At 45.5% G+C, this 18,918-nt stretch overlaps 1 protein-coding gene across 3 annotated transcripts; it reads left to right on the forward strand.

The window, feature by feature from the left end:
* The first annotated feature begins 304 nt into the window (after positions 1–304).
* PRR14 (proline rich 14) lies at positions 305–15,743 on the forward strand. Of its 3 annotated transcripts, none has more exons than XM_039330381.1 (12): positions 305–498; positions 4,625–4,804; positions 4,916–5,183; positions 6,114–6,244; positions 6,326–6,581; positions 6,697–6,746; positions 7,111–7,196; positions 7,691–8,408; positions 10,914–11,004; positions 11,140–11,246; positions 11,793–11,864; positions 14,658–15,743. In XM_039330381.1, the coding sequence occupies exons 2-12, from the start codon at positions 4,710–4,712 to the stop codon at positions 14,905–14,907; spliced, it is 2,124 nt and encodes a 707-aa protein (XP_039186315.1). In that variant the 5' UTR covers positions 305–498; positions 4,625–4,709; the 3' UTR covers positions 14,908–15,743. The 3 variants fall into 3 exon arrangements, with proteins under 3 accessions (XP_039186315.1, XP_039186314.1, XP_039186313.1); XM_039330380.1 differs by having other exon boundaries at positions 446–540; XM_039330379.1 differs by lacking the exon at positions 305–498 and adding an exon at positions 508–637.
* Positions 15,744–18,918: the final 3,175 nt, after the last annotated feature.

An 18,918-nucleotide genomic window follows, 5' to 3' on the forward strand; every position in this document is an offset into this window, starting at 1 on the left:
CCATTGAGCCGGAACTGACAAGGTTGACCCTGTTAATAATGATAAAAAACACGCCTCTGGAGCCGAACGAAGCGCTGCCGGTGAGGCAGTGACGTCACCGAAGCGTGGACCCTTTTAAAAAAATGGAGAAAATTCGGGACAAGATAGGTATATTTTCACTAACTTTTGGGAGACGGGAAATCAGTCCCGAGGGGATGGGAATGGAACTAAATTGAAATGGGTTCTTTAAGGCTTTACTAGGTTTAAAAACCACCCATTCTATTTCTAAAGACACGCCTCCTGAACCCCCAGCACCGCCCTTCCCGACCGGGCTCTTCGGCGCCACATACAGGCCTTGACTACAAATTGCCCACCACTTTTGCCCTAAGTAATGATGGTGATTCTTGAGCCGCCATCGGAGTAAAAAAACAGGAAGCCATTGGCTGCGGCAGGAAGCAAGGCGGGCCGCTATTGGACGGGCTGGCTCTGGAGCAGGATCCGGCCGGGCCGGGCCTGGCGGTAAGCGTGATGAGAAAAGGGCTGAGGGAGGAGGAAGAGCTGGTAAGCGGAGGAAAGGCGGTCGTGGGTTTTTTTGTTTTTTTCCCCCGTCGTCTGTTTTCGCGACGTGACTGCGGTCTCTTTCCTGCGGAGGCTGGAGGTGAGATTTCCCCCGCGGGGCATGGGGGGGGGGCGCTGGACGGGTCTCCCTGGCGGATGACCGGAGAGCCGGGAAGACGCCGGGGCGCCCCGGGGAAGAATCGTTGTGGGAACCGAAGGAGCGCTCCTGCCGTTACGCTGGCAGCCGGGCATCCTCGGCTCGCTTCCTTGGCGACCGTCAGCGCGGGAGCGGCTGCGCGGCTTCTTCTATGCCGGGCGAAGAAGTGGAAGGGGGGGGCTGCGCGCGAGTGCGCGCGCGCGTGTATGTGTGGTCCTTGTGTATGTGTCTGTCTGTATCCTCTGACATCATCTCGGGTAGGAAGGTGCCCGAAGGCTACAAAAACGATCTTCGGCTTTGCGTGCGCCCTAGCCCGGTGTTTTTCAAACTTGGGAAAACGTGGGTGGACGTCACACTCGCGCACAGGCAGGCGGGCGGGCTGGAAAATTCTGGGAATCGAAATCCCCCGTCCCCCCCTCCTCCCGTTTTTAAAAGTTAGAAAAACACGCGATCTTTTCTGTGGGATCGCTTCCACTGCGCTTAAGAGAGTGCCTGTATGCCGCCCGAGGTTAAAGCTGCTTCAAGCCCTGCCTGGGGTTATGCCCTCTGCTGCTTCCCTCCGCTTGTTTAATAAGGAAGGAGGTTAGTAAAACGGGGGCCAAGAGTCACACAAACACAACAAGAGGGACTCCCAGTAAGGGATTCTGGGTGTGTTTTCCTAGCCAAGTGATGCAGAAAGTTAAGATTTGAAAAAAGTACCGTTAGAGCAGGGGTAGGCAACCTTGGCTCTTATGACTCGTGGACTTCAACTCCCAGAATTGCTGAGCCAGCCATGCTGGCTCAGGAATTCTGGGAGTTGAAGTCCACCAGTCATAAAAGCCAAGGTTGCTTACCCCTGCGTTAGAGGAAGAATGGGATGGGAGAGATGTTGGAATAGTTGCTTCCTTGCTAAGTGGAGGCTCTCTAGCAAAAACAGGATGGACATTTCCTAAAATTATCATCTTGGCAAAATTGGCACTCTTCTTGGCCTCTCATTTCAGCCGGGCAGGACTCACTGATGTGAGTTATCTTGATTTCTATCCTGTCCCATGATTTGGCCTTTGCTGTTTCTCTCCCCCCCTCCCCCCACTGAAACATTTAACTTTTGTGATATTTGCAAAACTCTATCAATAATGGGGAGCAACATCAAGAAAAAGAGAGGGGAAATCATAGTTGTGTTGCTACATGTAAGGGGGGGAAAATTCTTAAGTATTTTATTAAGGTAAACCCCCAGTGTAGGAAAGTGTGTGAAAGCTTTTCACTTCATAGGAATTTGTCATTTGTCAGCTTGTTGGGAAAAGGCTGATGCAAACGAAAAGTTGCTTTTCCCGGCATCTTTCTTTCTAAGGAACCCGAAAGCTCTAAGTGGGGGTGGTAGAATTGACAATTTTGATTTTATCATGTAATGACTCAAATTGATTTGTACATGTTAACCTATCATGAGTATTGCTGTTGTTAAAAGATGTGGAGCGATGTGGGGGGGGGGTATGAGTTCTGTCCTGGTTTGATTGCTTTAGTGTAAGTACAGTGCCAGTATCCCACTATATAGGGCACAGGTCGGCAACCTGCGGCTCCGGAGCCGCATGCGGCTCTTTGAGCCTTCCCCTGCGGCTCCCAGCCTCCTCTGCCTTTGCAGAGAGAGACAGAGACAGAGAGAGGAATTGTGCTTCCCTGCTTCCCTCTCTCTCTCTCTCTCTCTCTCTCTCTCTCTGTGTGTGTGTGTGGTATAAAAAAAAGAGAGTGCACTCAGCTGATGTACTATTTTGTGTTTTTTGACATACATACATACACACACACACACACACATATTTTACACACAATATAATAAAGGTAAAAAAGGATATATGCAGTGTTATCTTCATTTTAGATATCAAAATGGTTTTGCGGCTCCCAGTGTTTTGTTTTTGGTGGGAAACGGGTCCAAGTGGCTCTTTAAGTGTTTTGGGTTGCCTACCCCTGATATAGGGCATTAAGTTTGATATAGTAGCTAAGGCAACAGACTAGAAGCCACCAGGCTAGAATCCGATAGATTGTGAGTTCTAGTCCCATTTCGGCACAAAGCCAACTGGATAATTTTGGGCCAATCACTCAGCCCTAGAAAGTGGACAATGCCAAACCACTTCCAAAAATCTTGCTAAAAACACTGCTGAGACTAGTCCAGCAGTCATCAAGAGTCAAATATATACACACGCACGCTGTATAGAGCAGTGGTTCTCAACCTTTTTAATGCCGCGACCCCCAACCAGTCGTAAGTCGAGGACTACTCAACCGGTCGTAAGTCGAGGACTACTCAACTGGTGAAGCACCGTTTGCAGAATGGGACTTTTGGCGGGCTCAGCAGGGCAGAGACAGCCTAGACAATTCCTACTGGCTTTTGAAAGCCAATAGAATTAGACTCTATTCAAGAGAGTCTATTCTATTGGCTTTCAAAAGCCAATAGAATAAAAGGGAGTAGCACAGCTAAGGAAAGGGGGAAAAAGTGGCGGACTGCGTTTTTTGGCAACCCCCGTGAAATGGTCATTCAACCCCAAATGGGGTCCCGACCCACAGGTTGAGAACCACTGGTATAGAGGAATATTCTGACATGCTGGGAAAGCTTCCCAGCACTATCTGAATTTAACTTTGCCTTATTCTGGAAAACTGCTGTGGGAGGAAAAATGGGTCTTAGTAGCATACTATAATGCCCCATATTTAGATGATTGCTAATGATTCATAATTGGCTTCTCTGAGGCATAATCACACTTCCTCACTTACCTCTGTATATTGTGCAGCACCATGTAGAACATTTTTTCTCAACCATGGCAACTCCTAAGATGTGTGGGTTCCAATTCCTAGAATTCCTTAGCCAGTCATACTGACTGAGGAATTCTGAGAATTGGAGACCACACATCTAAAAGTTACCAAGGTAGAGAACATTGGTTTAGAAGAATAACTATTTAAAATAGCAGATCTTTCAAAGATGAGAGCAGGGTTTGCCATCGTTCTTAGGAAAGCACGCCCCACCACACACTTGATCTGCTGTCAAAAAACAGGAAGTAAGTCACTTCCATTGAAGTGTAGCTTTGTGTGTAGAAGTAGGCTTTCTCATTTTTATTTTGTTAATAAAAATGAATTCCTTCTCTCGTTTTTAGGATACTCAGGTCGGTTAATAGTTTATGAGAATAGAAACTGATGGACGGTGGAATATCTTTTAAACAAATGCATTTTGATTCCAAGATGGAATGATTAATAATGATTTTTTTAAAAAAATAAACATGATTAAAATTTCAAACTGAAGAAGGTGGGGGAATAACAGACCTATTAACTATGGATGCATAACAGTTCAATTAATTGTTTCTCAACACTGGCAAATTTGGCAGTTTTGAGATGTGTGGACTTCAACTTGCAGAATTCTGAGAATTGAAGTCCACAAATCTTAAAGCTGCCAAGATTGAAAAACAGTTTTAATTACTTTCACTGAATATCCTTTTTGAAAGAAGCTTTGTTAGGTTGGTTTGGGTGCCTTATGAACATGTCTTTAGTTAGTAGTGTATTTTTGGGCTATTTCAAATTCCTCAGCATTTTGACGCTACTAACCTTATTTAAGGTGATCACTTTTTATCAGTGTTTTCCTTTCTTTTTAGGCTTCTCTGATTGTTTTATATTTCCTTGAGAAATACCTAAGGTAGTTCACTACAACAAAATCAGTAGAATTCCTTTGGGGCATACCAAGCTTCAAATTAGCTATCTTTTAGCCATACAAAATCCATCTTTTTAAAAAAAATCTTGCATTTCCCAGCCATTAACTCTGCCATTGTTCTTACCTTGATTTGGGGATATTTTTAAATGAAGTATAGTTTTTCTCATTGCCAATTATTTCAAAACGCAAAGCCTTATGTATATATGCATCTGTTATTTAATGAAATAAGTAAACATTTATTCATTTGCTTTCTGTCCCAACTCACTCCCCAGAGAGGTGAGAAATGAGGTTTTGGTGGAAAAATGGAGGAGCTTCCCAATTCCTGACCCCAAAAAGGTGTTGGATCTGAATCCAGCCATGGAATGCACCCTTCTTGAAGGAACCTCTGTTGGAGATCCTTTGCCATTATCCACTTTTGAGAGGATAGCCAGGCGGCGAAAAGTCATATTCAGGTGAGAGATTGTCACGTCTTTTGTGCAGGAATTCAAAGTGGGAAGAATGGGAGGAGGAGGAGGAGGAATCAGGCTGTTGTTTTGAGACTTTCTCTCTGTATCTTTTTGCAGGCCTGCAGCTGAGGAGGAGAGAACTCCTGTACATCTTCTGGAGCCCCTGGACAGAGGCAGAACTTCACCCCCCTTGTGTGAGGATGAAAGGTGGTCACCCAAGAAAAGGCAGCGGCTCCAGCAGGGCTCCCCACTAATGGCGGAAGAGGGCAGGGGTGACTGCGATGGGATGGGAGAGATCCTGTGGCATGTGGCATCTCCCATGGAGAAGAAACAGCGAAAGGTGTTGGCTGTTGATCTGGAAGACTTTTCCACAACCCGAGTGCCCGTAAGGATGCTGTAAAACCTGGGGTGAATGTTAAAGGGATTTCTGGGATAGGCTACCAAGCTGAACGGATCATGTATCTCCCGGGCTTTGGATAGGAAGATGGCAGTTCCCTCATTGCTAGTTGGGACTGGCTGTTCTGAAGTAAAAAGCTGGTGCTTATTGAATATAAATGAAATGCACGAATCAAAACATGATACAGCCACCTGGAATCATCTAGGTGTGAGTCGGGCAGCTATGTAAATTTACTTAATAAATAAAGAATAAAAACAACAACTTTAAAAATGTCATTTTACAGGTGTCTCTTCCATACCAGATGACCCAGAAAGCTATCTGGGATTGTTTCAGGCTTGATGCATGACTTTTGTTGTTGTTGTTATTAAGCAGAGACCTTTTGATTTATCCAAGTTGTTTTATGTTTAGAATTCTTTTCGAATCTGCAAGTTACTTTTCCTGTTTCTAACCATTTGTGGGATGACAATAATATAATATGACATCATTTTGGGATTGAGTTATTAATGTCTTTAGTACTGACCTATGATGGTAGGGCAGAATGAGACAGGAAAAAGGAAACTTCTTACAATCTTGTCTCTCCAAAACTCTTCACAAATCTTGTGTTCTGAAATTGGGACACTTGCACAGAACAGATGGGTAGATTTCATGGCCTAAATGTCCCTCCCAGCCTAGAGGGTCTCAGAGGGCAGGAAATTGTTCAAGTGCCACGTTTTGTGTAACTGAATCAGGGGAGTTAATCACATGATCTGTGGTTCTGTCAGGCACAGCAGGCAAGAGACTAGTTTATCTTTTCTACCCAAGGAAGAATTTCTATTTTAAAGCAAAAAATGCACGACTGGCTTGTGGGATGAGGAAAAGAGGCTTCTAAACTGATGTTCAGAGGTGTTTGAAAGTTGGATTGTCTCTCCCTCCGTTCAGGAGATTCCACAAAGATGCTCCCTTCTAGAAAGGCCTGCCTCGTTTCCTTCCGCAAAACCCCTCCAGCTGACCTTTGAGAATGAGACCAAAGTTTCCTGGTCAAGAAACGGACAGGATAGCACTGTGTGCAGGTGAGCAAGGACACAGGAGACCAAGGCTGATAGTGCGGCTTGTGGATATCAGCAGCTACCTGTCTTGTCTTGCTCCCCCAGATCGCTCCTCCCTAAGGTAGGTTCTCAGCCCTGCCAAGGACCTCAGGAGCAGTTGGCTCAGGCATGCTGGCAGTTGAGGGACCAAAGACTCTTCCCCCCTCGCTGCCGTGATTCAGAGCGCCTGCAGGCCAAGAGGCAGCGCCTGCAGAACGGAGTCCCTATAATGAATGGGAGAGAGGGAACACGGGCCGTCCCAGGAGAGGAGGCTCATCGGCCAATCCCTGCTTTGGAGGACTCTCCGTTGAACCAAGCCCAGGTGAGTTTACTGCGGGAAATCCCCCTGGGGAAAGCGACACATGGGCAAACCTTTCACATGTGGGGTCAGGGGAAGGGGGCCACTTTTTGGTTCAGACCTCTTTTCTCGCCGGCAGGATGCCGGCATTGGCAAGGAGCTGCTGAGGAACTTTCCACCTCCCTGCAGGTGAGCATTTCCACTTTAGGGTAGAGGACTGACTAACCGTCCTTCTCCCTTCACCAGGATTGTGGCTGTGCGGCCAAACAGATCTTGAGAGTTGCCTTCCTTAACGGGCTGCTCTCCAGGTGTGTTAGCCTTCCAGGTACCGTGATTGCCAAACGCCCTGCTGGTAGGCCAGTTGCCAGAATGGAAGTCTATTTTATTTGGAGCCTTTGGACTGGGGAGGACTTAACCCTTTTTATCCTTTAATGCCACTAGCTGGGTAAATTTCTAACTGCTGCCTGGTTGGAGAAGGCTGTTCCAGAACATCATTAGACTGAAGAGCTAAAACGATTATCCGTCGTTTCACACTGTTTCTGCTCTTGCTCAGGAGTGATCAGCGAGAATTGCCTCATCAATCATCAAGCTTAGAAAAGTCAGTGCCTTCAGATCTACATGACCAGGAGCATCGCACAGGTTGGAGCTCTGAACTAAATAAAGTCACCGGGCAATGTGCAAAATATACCGATAGCAAAAACGATCGCCCTTCCTGTGGCCAAGGGTCGCATGGCCAGCACACCAAAGTATTTGGCAATATTTCTTAACCGTGGCGACTTAAAATGTGTGGACTCCAATTCCCAGAATTCCTCAACCCGCCACGGTTAAGAAATACTAATGTAAGGGGAAAGGAATTCTTTTCTATCTTGATCGGTGATGAGAATGCCTCCTCTTCCCTTTATTTATTAGTCTTGAGATACTAGCATTACAGACACAAATGTTGAGGATGAAAATGAAGGCGAGCTACTGTGCCCTTGTAACTATTTAGCAATATTGCTGTGCATGAGAGAGAGCGAGAGCAAGAAAAGAGGAACAGTGTTTGAACATCTCGTGTAAATGGCCCTCGGGATACTTCTGCTTTTCCTCTCTGACCCGCTTCCTGTGTAACAGCTTTTTCTTTCCCCTTCCATCAGGTCCGTCCTCTGAAGCATCCAGCCTTACCTCGGTTTTGACTCTCTTGCGTCCATCTTTGGTCCCCCGCTTCAGGCCTTGGAGCCTGGCCCCAGTCTTCCAAAGCATGCGTTCAAAACTTGAAGCCTTTGCTGACATCTTCCTCAGCCCGTCCAAACCATCCCTGCCGCCTACTGAGGGATCTCCGTCCCCGTCCTTGCGTCCTCCAGCAAATGCGGACGAGGCGGCCGCAACTCCGCCAGCCACCTCCCGCCCAGGAGTCAAGATCGAGGTGAAAATCGCCATTTCTGAACCACGTCCCCGCAAGAGGAGCTCTTGCTGCGAAGAACAGCAGGAAGAAGCGAACCACCTGGTGGTGAGCGGGAGACCCTCCATCCACCAGTGGCGCTTGAGCCAAGGAGAGCCGGTTCCGCAGTCCCGCCTTGGACGTAGCAACTCCTGCCCTGATTTTCCTAGAGCCTGCTCTTGGCAAAATGTCTGTTCGGTGCTTTCTCCCTTGCCACAGCTGCGGCAACGCCGACACACGGTTTGCAGTCTGGAAGTATCCCGAGAACTGGACCGCCCCACGCTGCCCTGCCTGCGTAAGGAAGTGTACCCCTTCAGCACCCCCCCTGCCCGCCTCTTGCTAAGACCCTTGGTTCACGCTGCCCACTGTGATCCGTCCTCCTGCTCTTCTCTCGCACCATCCTGCTGTCATGAACCTGATCCGGCGCATTCCAGGTAAAAGCTTTTCCACCCCTGTTCCCCAAAGATGCATGTTGCTCCTCAAAGAACCTAAGCTGCACCCCAAGAAGGCGAGAGTAATCCTGAAGGCAGAGGCATACGCTTCACCTCCTGGCTGCTGGTGGAAAGAAAGGGCAAGAAAGGAACAGGATCCTTGATCCCTCCCCGTGGAAAGGCTGGATGTTTGATAGCAGTGATCCCCAACCTTTGCGGACCGGCAGGGTGGGGGAGGGAGAGGGAAGGGTTAACATGCGAGCAGCAGGTGAGCACACGGGGCTCCATTTGCGTGAGGGATGAGCACACACCCATGCTGCTTGCACAAATGGAGCTGCTCGCATGCCGCTTCCATGGCTCGGTCCCAAACGGGCCAAGGTCTGGTGGTGGGCCCGGGGGTTGGGCACCCGTTTTGCAGCATCTTTTTTTATGTTGAGAGATTTGGGGTGACATATTCTTGGACTCCGTTCCCAGCCAGCATGAGCTGGAATAAAGGGGTGTACAAGTAATCTTTGACTTAACAACAATTCATTTAATGAGTGAAGTTACAACAGCATTGAAAAAAAAGTGACTTATGACCATTTTTCACACTATTTCATTATCCCCGTGGTTACATGATCAAAATTCAGACGCTTGGCAACTGGTTCATATTTATGATGGTTGCAGTGTCCTGGGGTCACGTGATCCCCTCTGGCGACATTCCGACAAGCAAAGTCAACGCGGAAGACAGATTCACTTAGAAGCCGGGTTACTAATCGGCCGCAACGATTCACTTAGATGTGCAAGAAAGGTCATAAAATGGGTGCAAAACTCATTGATCAACTGTCTCACTTAGCAACAGAAATTCTGGACTCAGTTGTGATTGTAAGTCGAGGACTACCTGCAGTCCAAGAATATGTTGGAGGCCATTGTCTGCTGTTTTTAAGATTTTGAGCAAGATGATTAGAAACTGTTCTTTAAGATGGAGGTTACACCAGGCCGGGATCCCCTGAGGTCCATTTCTCCCTAAGACTAAGGCAGGGGAAGGCAACCTTGGTTCTTTTATGACTCGTGGACTTCAACTCCCAGAATTCCTGAGCCAGCCATGCTGAGGGGACAGGGAGAGGTTTCCAAGCAGACCCCTGCTGGCTCAGGAATTCTGGGAGTTGAAGTCCACGAGTCATAAAAGAACCAAGGTTGCCTTCCCCGGCGTTAGAGGAAGAATGGGATGGGAGAGATGTTGGAATAGTTGCTTCCTTGCTAAGTGGAGGCTCTCTAGCAAAAACAGGATGGACATTTCCTAAAATTATCATCTTCGCAAAATTGGCACTCTTTTTTTTTTTTTACAAAATGTTATTAAATTTATATAGCTGAGGAAAAATAGGAACAATACAGGTATGGTAAAGGGAGGGGTAAAAGGAAAGGGGGAGGGGAAGGAAATAAGGAATTAAGGTAAAATAAGGATAGGTACAATCACATATTTCAACAAACAAGCAACCGTCCGGATCATAATAATGAGTAAATATCATATTCAACATTTTTAACAAAGTTTAAACTGTAACATATTAAAAACAATTAGTAAACAAATACGTTGATCTATTAAGTAAACACTACTAATAAAATCTCAAAAAAATATAAATCCTAACAATCAAAAGTAACAAATGAAAATCAGTAAATCAGGAAAAGTAATTGTATCATCAAAAATAGATCAGTCATCTATTCTAAAATATTAAATCCTTCAAGTTCTAACATGTCTCTAACCATTGATAAAATTTTTCCCAAGTTCTAAAATAAATTGAATCATCTTTTTCTTTCATTTCTAATGTTAGTTTATCCATTTCTGCACATTCTAAAATTTTGGTGATAATAATCTGGTCAGATGGTAGATTCTCATTTTTCCAAAATTGGGCAAATACTATCCTTGCAGCAGTTAAAACATGCAATATCAAGTAGTCATTCTCTTTCCCATAATTGGCACTCTTCTTGGCCTCTAATTTCAGCCTGGCAGGACTCACTCCTGGACTTCAACTCCCAGAATTCCTCTCCCTTTCCCCTCAGCATGGATTACTCAGGAATTCTGGGAGTTGAAGTCCACGAGTCATAAAAGAGCCAAGGTTGCCTACCCCTGGACTAAGGCATGGTTGCATTTCCGATTCTTGACTAGTTCTGGAATCTGCATAGGAGAGTCATTACTTTTTTTGCTTTCGTCTTTGCTCCGCCTCTCTTACAACTCCCATGAAGTGCTGCATATTTAATGGGTCCTCCTGTTCAGCCAGCTTTCTTTCTTTTCCTTATAAGAATTACACAGCTCTTGGTTGTACATGCGGAGGATGAGGATTTTTGTAATTGTAACACCTCTGGAAACTTAGGAGGGGGAGGGGGAGGAGGAGGAGGAGGAGGAAAAAGACTCATTTAAATTCTTTTCCTGCCCTTCTCCTGCCCTTCTCTGAACCGAATGAGCAGATTCGGGAGGGAGAACATCTGGACTGTCTTTGACCTGTACATGATGTGTTTCTTTGGTCTTTTCAGGAATGCCTCCCTCTCCCCAGATGGCGAGCAAAGGGTGCCCGTGGTTAGCCCAGGCATGGTTGCATCACAGCGGTCAGAAGATGAGATGAAGGTCAGCCACGGTTCGATGTAGGGCCTAGCAGAGGAAGTGCTGTGCAGTGAGGGGTGGGGGTGGATTAAGACGCGCCTCTGTCTCTCTAGGGATTGGCTGTCCCGTCATGCCCATTCTTATCCCTAAAACCCACAGGGATCCCAAAAGAACACGGTAGGGAAAGTGTCCTGCATAAGGATCCGCAAGACGCCAGCCAAGCACCAAGTCAATCTCACCCCCATGGGCCTTCCCCGTCCAGTCAGGTGAGAGCGTGCCCTAAACAAATTGGGAAAACGGGCCCCAAATGAAAGTGCTTCTGCAGAAAGACGGGGGTGAGCTTCAAAAGAACCCAATGGCGGTCTGCGAACCTAGGATCCAGATTCCTCCTGAGCCCAAAGGGGAGGGAGGCAGTGTGTAAGCAGAACGGGGCCGGGCCTTTCTGTTCTGCTGCTGGGTCGTTTGCTTTTCGATTGCATCGAAACAGATCTAGGACTTGCACCTTCTGGTGGTGGATCAGAGTCCACCTTTTTTTGGAACTCTGAAGAACAGGACGTAAAGAGGAGGGAGTCCTGGAACCTCGCGTCGGAGATATTTTTCAAAGATGCTCTGGACAACATGGCCCAGTGGGCAGTCCTGTCAAGATCTAGTGGAATGGCAGACTAAGAAACTTGTCTGAAAATTGAGCAGACTGTAACTTTGTACACTGTGAGAAAATGTTTTCCGCAGAACAATTCTCCTATCTGACAGATATTTTTCCCCACTGGCCAAGTTATCCCAAGGTAATATGTTCTCTTTCTCTCCTTCCTCAGGCTGAACAAGAAGGAGTTCAGTCTGGAGGAGATTTACACGAACAAGAACTATCACACACCCACGGAGAAGAGGTGAGAAGGCTGGCTAATGGCTTGTATGGCCCCTGGTCCAGGTTGGCCAGGCTGATACGTGGTGGAGTCACAAGGTGGTGGAACATGACCATTTATACACTCTGGTTTATGGCTCAACAGCTTTGTGAAAAAAATTATGAGTTCTGCAAACCCTAGTTAAGCAAACCACAATACAACATCTGCGTTCAATCTAGGACTCACAGTAGCCAAGTAGAGTCAACATGCTTGAAAAAGAAATGCTTTGGCAGTTTCTAACCAAAGATGCTCTGGTTATATTGGCTGGGAAGGTCGAGACAAATGATTTGAAGGGCACTCCGTGGAAGAAAGCTAACACGTATAAAAGTACTGGATTGTTTCATGGTAGAAGACAATTGCTTTAGAGGAGCAGTGTTGAAAGAACACAAGTGAAGTATCAGCTACGTGTTGCTTTAGCACGGAGTTTCTCCACCTCAGCAATTTTAAGATGTGTGGACTTTTAACTCCCAGAAATCCCCCAGGCCAGCATGAGTGAAGCCCACACTTCTTTCATTCCAGAATGCCGGCTGGGGAAATTCTGGGAGTTGAAAGCCACACATTTAAAGTGGCTGAAGTTGAGACTTCCGGTTTGCGTCACGGCAGAACAGGATGCAGGAAGGCAGGGCTCTGCCTTCTGCGCCCAATTTCGCCCTGCTGGGGGCTCTATAAAGGGTCTAAAATCGCCCCAAAGAGGCGATGAAGAGGAGGGGTGCCTTGTTGATCACGGAGAGAAATCGAGGGAGAAAGGAACTGGGAGTTGTTTAAGGAATATAAATGGGTGGAATTCCCTCCCCCCCAAATACCCTACCTAAATTGTTTCCCTTGTGCCAAGCAATTTTTACAAAAATAGAAAGAAAATTCCTGGGCAATCCAATTGCCCTGGCTTGGAAAGTGATTTGGTAAAGAACGAAAGCGAGAGTTATATTTAAAAAACAGAGGATTTGACTTTTTAGAGGGGACATTATATGTTTAAATACTTCTTTAAATAAGATTAAAAGAACGAAAGACTTTTAGATATAATTAGACTGTTATAATGAAAGATATGATTTAGAATTAAGATAGCATTTTTCTCTCTCTTTTTTCATGTGGGAAATATGAAGATAGGAGGATTGATTTGAATAAAACTTCCAGCTACATAAATGTAATTAATATTGAGAAAATCATAACTGATAAAGATATTTCAAGTACTGATGGGAAATTTAACTAGAGCACGAAAAACAGGATATTGATTAATGAATTGATATTATTATTTGCATGATATTAGTAAAACATGATGAAGATGCTTATATCTAACTCTGTATACATTAACACTACCAAAAATTGTAATGGTGTAATGAAGGGAAAATGGAAAAAATATGGAGAAGCAAGGAGGATCAGGGGGAAAATACTGGATTGTGTAGTACTGAACAGATTTATATTTGAACCCAGACAACATGTTGTTTACTAAGCACTAAAGACTGTAATTTTTAAAAATTAATGAAACTTTTACAAACAAAAAAATTGCTGAGGTTGAGAAACACTGTGTTAGCATTTTCTCCCTGTTGTGGAAGCAACATGCAAGTTAGGTTAATTGCATTGGACTCTAATGCACCAGTGAACCATACTCAGCTACCTGATAGACCATGGAGGACTTATGGAATTCCACACTGAATAACTATTCCAGTCTAGGCTTATCTCATGCTTCCCATTTACTGCTGCCATGCAGAATTTCTGGGCTATTCTCTATAGCAGTGGTTCTCAATCTGTGGTCCGCAGACCCCTGGAGGGCTGGGATGTTGTCATAGGGCAGTGATGGCGAACCCTTTAGAGACCGAGTGCCCAAAAACTGCTCCCCACCCCCGTCCCCGCTCCGCCCTGCCCATTGTGCCACCCACCACCTCCACGGCCCTCCACAGATCACCCAGGCAGCCCAGTAGTGCCATGGCGGCCATGCCCTCTGCCCCTGCCCCGCAGCATTATCTGCACGCAACGGGGCGCAAGGGTGGTGTCTTGTCCCCGCTGCCCAGCTACCATGTCCTTGGCTCCGCTGCTTTGTGTGGGCCGCGCCCAGGGGCAACTCTCCTAAAGGGGGGCTGCTGGTGAGGAGGGGGCTGTGGGAGGAGGCAGGGCTGGGGAGACAGTGTGTGTGCCCACAGAGAGGGCTCTGAGTGCCACCTCTGGCACCCGTGCCATAGGTTCGCCACCACTGTCGTAGGGGGTCTGCGAAGGCATAAAGAAATGTTATGATTTAAATCTTGTTAAGTCTTGCTAGTCCATGGCCACAAAAGGTATTGAAAAGGGGTCCATGGTGAAGGAAAGGTTGAGAACCACTGCACCATAGTAAATGTTGTCCCTTTTAGAATCTTCTCATTCTTGGGGTGGGTCAAGCAGTTCTTTTAACAAGCAAGCAGTGAATACGAAAGGCTCTACATTCAAAAGGGAATCGTAGGTAGCTACTTTGCAATAGAGGTGTGTTAAGTTTTTCCTTGTCTTCACATTTTATGCCCCTTCCCTTTTCTTTCGCTCTTGATCTTTTGTGCACCCACTGAGAAGATTGCCAGAATTGTCAGATGACATCGCAGTTCCATGCCTTACATCCAAGAATGTGCTCTGCACTGAACGATTGCATGAACATTGGCATCGCTCTCAAACCCCGCCCCCTGCTGCTAAATATCGGGAGCAGTTTTACAGTTCCTGTGTGAGAGCTACCAGCCTAAGCTGGTCTCGCTATTAGGAACCTCAGAGACGGTTTCCCCTTTTTAAATTTGGTGTCCCATCTCCTCCTCTTTCTCCTTACAGATCATTTGAGACCATATTTGAGGTACCACTGGAACGCAATGGAGCCCTTGTCTTCACCAGCCAACGCAAGCTGAAGAGGGCAGTGGAGTTCAGGGAGGTGGGCCTTCCCCGTAAGCAACGCAAACCCCGCCTCCAGAAGGGACGGAGGGCAAAGGGAAGACGGGCCCAGCCCCAGTCCGCTGAACTGGAGGAGATGCTACAGCAAAAACTGGCTGAACTGGATGCCCTGTTTGAGGAGGAAGTGTGTTGAGCCGAGTCTACAGAAAAGTATCTATAGGAGTCCTTTCTTTCCAACCTTCCACCTTTCCCAAAGCACCTATTCCTCAAACTACTCATAAATTGTCTAATTTTTTTTTCCCCCAAGCACCAAAGTCACCCCAAGCACTCCAGTCTTTTTCCCTGGTTTTCTTTATTCTCCATATCGTCCCTACCTATTGTTCTCTAGTGACAGGTGTTTCGTCATCCAGAGATCCTATGTTGCCCTCCAAACCACAGATAGTGTTCTTATGAACATGGGGCTGGATGTCACCCAGCACCCTCCCTCAGCTAACTGCCTCCTTGCCTGATGTTTTATTTTGGCACTCCCCTTTTTCTTTGGCTCATCAGTCTGAAGAATGAAATGTTGATGGCCCCCAAAATTGGTGGTGTCCATTCTTCGCATTCTGCTTCCAACGCACACTCAGACTTTCAGTGCCTGTGTTAGAAAGAGGATATGGATCATCTGATCAAGATTTAGCACAGCAAGGGATGTATCCAACAACATGGAGATCAAGTTACCCCTGTTCTGTGGTTGCCATTTTGATTAAAATCAGAAAACCCATTGATTGCAAAAGAATGACAGGAGAGAAAGAGCAAAACCAGGCTTGTAATGGGGGTAGGGAAAAAAATGGAAGGGAAGGTGTGTCAAAAAGCTAAGAAAGGATTGTTAAACATAAATGGCTGTGAATCCTTCTTCAGTATTCCAAGTTTGAATGGACTTACTGGGGTTGTGTTCTGTTAGGCATGGTGGGGTGGGGGTGAGGGAGTTGTTTGCATTTTTATATTAATCTATATTTCTAATAAACTTTTCTGCTTGGAAGGAAAAAATAGTGGTTTTTTTTCAGTTATTCTTTTTCTGATCTTGTTTATGAGGGTACCAAAAATAGCTCATAGGAAATGTCTATGGAGATTCTCTGTCATCCAGATCATGGCTGTCTCAAGGGCGCTTTTTCAAAAGGCAACTGGACAACCTTTTTTTCCCTTGAAGAAGAAGTAGTTTTGCTTTTCATCCAAGAAGCTTCTTCAGTTCTGGCTGGCTGGTGGTGGTGGAGAATGGAAAGATTAGTTCCAACAAGGTGTGTGTGTGTGTGTGTGTGTGTGTGTGTGTAAAGATATTTTTTTGTAGTCATCTGACATAAGCCTAAGACTGAAAATCAGGCTTGTCAGATGTTATATTTTTTCTATCCTGCTCTATGGAGTAGAGAGTTGGTCTCTGCCAGAAGGCCACCTGAAGAGACTAGAAGCATTTGAAATGTGGATTTACAGGCAGCTGTCACGTATAAGCTGGGTTGACAAGATCAGAAATGAGGAGGTGATAAGCTGCCTGGGAAAGCCAAGGGAAATCATCAAAACAATTAAAGAACGAAAATTAGAATATTTCGGACATGTGATGCGACACCCAGAAAAATACGGCATACTCCATTTAATCCTCCAGGGGAAGATGGAAGGCAAACAAGATCAAGGCAGAAGAAGGACATCGTGGCTTCAAAATCTAAGGAACTGGTTTGGACAAAACTCGGCAGCACTTTTTCATGCGGCTGCTGATAAAAACAGGATCGCCAACGTGATCGCCAACGTCCGATAATGGATATGGCACAAGATGAAGAAGTCATCTGATCATTAATACTCTTTCTGAAAGCTGTTGAGGTTACTTGGAGGTCACTTGAATCAGAGTGGAAACGGGTGCGTAATCTTGGAACTGCTGAAAGGATTGCGTTGTAGATGGGGGAAACAATGTAATATCCCACCCCACAAACATCCTGTCAGATCTAATCCCTCCATCCCCCCTACCATCCACCCAGAACTGATGAAGCTTCTTGGGGGGAGAAGCAAAACTTCTTCCTCAAAGGAAAAAAAAAAACAGTACGGTTGCCTTTTGAAAAAGCACCTTTGAGACAGCTCATAGGTACGTCTCAAGGCCAGTGCTCCCCCCAGATCTAGCAAACTGAAGATGCAGCAATGGATCTACTTCATTTGATGCCACAGGGCCAGGTTCTTGTGATTGACTTTCCCTGAAGCGTTGGTTTCAAGACACAGATAGTGAAAACTAACTAGTACTCTTAATCTCTTTGTTTCGTGCTTGGTGGTGCCTCAGCCTTCAACTAGTAGCAAGAGACTTTTTTTTTTCAGTTGAAAAAAAAAATAATCTTGCCCTAAATACATTTGGTTGTCTTTCCTGTTGCTCTGTGCTTCTATTTACTATCAAAATATATTTCTAGAATAAATTATGCAACAGACTTATATAGCACTCTATACTCTATGCCAGGGGTCTTCAAACTTGGTCCTTTAATGACTTATGTCTGCTCTGTGCCAAGGGTCCCCAACCTTTGGGCTGCGGCCCACTACCAGGCCTTGAGCCTTTCAGAACTGGGCTGCGGAAGTGGTGGACGAGCATGCGCACGCATCCCCATTTGTGCAACCCGCTGCTTGCGCAAATGGAGCTGTGCACATGCACTTTCCCACCACGCACACGGAACCATCCCCTTTCCCCTCTCCCCCGCCGGTCTGCAAAGCCAAAAACATTGGGGAACTCTGCTCCATGCCACTTGCAGTAACAGAAAAACAGGGAACCTGTTGGCAGGTGATCATATTTCCCCAAATTTAAGAATGTTCCCTTTTGGATGCCCCCAGTTTGAAGGCATGTGTGTCTGTGATTTCATTGCACCTGCCTGGATCCAGCTTCATTCCAATGGAAGGAAGTCAGGGGCCTCTGTTAGAGGCAGAAATGTTACAGGTGTGTCCATAATTGTGGGCTCTTTTATCTATAGAAGATAATCTCCCCCAGTTACAGTACTTGTGTTGCTCTTTAGAACAGTGGTTCTCAACCTTTTTAATGCCGCAATCCCCAACCGGTCATAAGTCAAGGACTACTCAACCAGTCGTAAGTCGAGGACTATTCAACTGGTGCAGCACTGTTTGCAGAATGGGACTTTTGGGCTCAGCAGGGCAGAGACAGCCTGGACAATTCCTATTGGCTTTTGAAAGCCAATAGAATTAGACTCTATTCAAGAGAATCTATTCTATTGGCTTTCAAAAGCCAATAGAATAAAAGGGAGTAGCACAGCTAAGGAAAAGGGGGAAAAAATGGCGGACTGCATTGTTTGGTGATCCCCATGAAATGGTCGTTCGACCCCAAATGGGGTCCCACCCACAGGTTGAGAACCCCTGCTTTAGAATTAGATCAGTGTTTCTGAACCTCGGCAACATCAAGCCGTGTGGTTTCAAATTCAGTTTCAATTTTTTTCACCGTGGGATATGTTGGCATTTGGGGAATCTATTTTTCCTTGCATCTACACAAGAAGCCACATGTTCCACAAGTATAACAGAGCAACTCTCCTGCCTAACAGTTAGCAAAATGATATTTTCTTCACATTTTTCATTTTTTGTTATTCAAAATGTATTTTATGTGGCTGCGGCTGAATGGTCCAAGTCTTGTTTCATCAGTTCAAAGCACATTGTTCCAAACTATTTCAGCTTTTTCTTTTCTTTTTTTGCGTACCTTCAATCGGGGTTTATTAAAACTCTGTTCTGTGAAACTTTAGGGTTATGGAAGGACTTGATGCTCCATGAGTGGTTATTGTCGTTAAAAAAAATGTTACTCAAATGCAAATGCTTTCTTGATCAGAGATTTTTTTTAAAAAAAAACTAACAATTTCGTCAATCTGAGAAATTTGAAAATTTCTGTTCCTGATGACACTTGTTCTGAGGTCACAGAGGTTTTCTTCTGACAATTGTTCTGCACAGATTGTTGAATAAGTCAGTGTTTTTCAATTTTAGCAATCTTAAAAATTGTAGATTTCAACTACCAAAATTCTGGGAATTAAAAGTCTACATAAGTTAAAATTGTGAAGGCTGAGAAATAGGGCAACAAGCAACACCAGCTACAGGGGTTCATTTGCAGTGATTTTTATTGTGTAGATCTGATCATTTCTAGCAGAGCGGATGGGGTTGGAGGTTGGTTTATATATTCCAAATCTTGCCCTTCAGTTCAATTATTCCATAC

This window comes from Crotalus tigris, unplaced genomic scaffold, assembly GCF_016545835.1.
Source record: "Crotalus tigris isolate CLP2741 ecotype Arizona unplaced genomic scaffold, ASM1654583v1 scf7180000024427.8105951120:4207309, whole genome shotgun sequence".
Taxonomy (NCBI): domain Eukaryota; kingdom Metazoa; phylum Chordata; class Lepidosauria; order Squamata; family Viperidae; genus Crotalus; species Crotalus tigris.

Coding starts and splice junctions, on each gene's coding strand:
- PRR14 (XM_039330381.1), top strand. CDS start 4,710: ATGGAATGCACCCTTCTTGAAGGAACCTCTGTTGGAGATCCTTTGCCA. Junction 4,805..4,915: donor CGGCGAAAAGTCATATTCAG/GTGAGAGATTGT, acceptor ATCTTTTTGCAG/GCCTGCAGCTGAGGAGGAGA. Junction 6,245..6,325: donor CAGGATAGCACTGTGTGCAG/GTGAGCAAGGAC, acceptor TTGCTCCCCCAG/ATCGCTCCTCCCTAAGGTAG.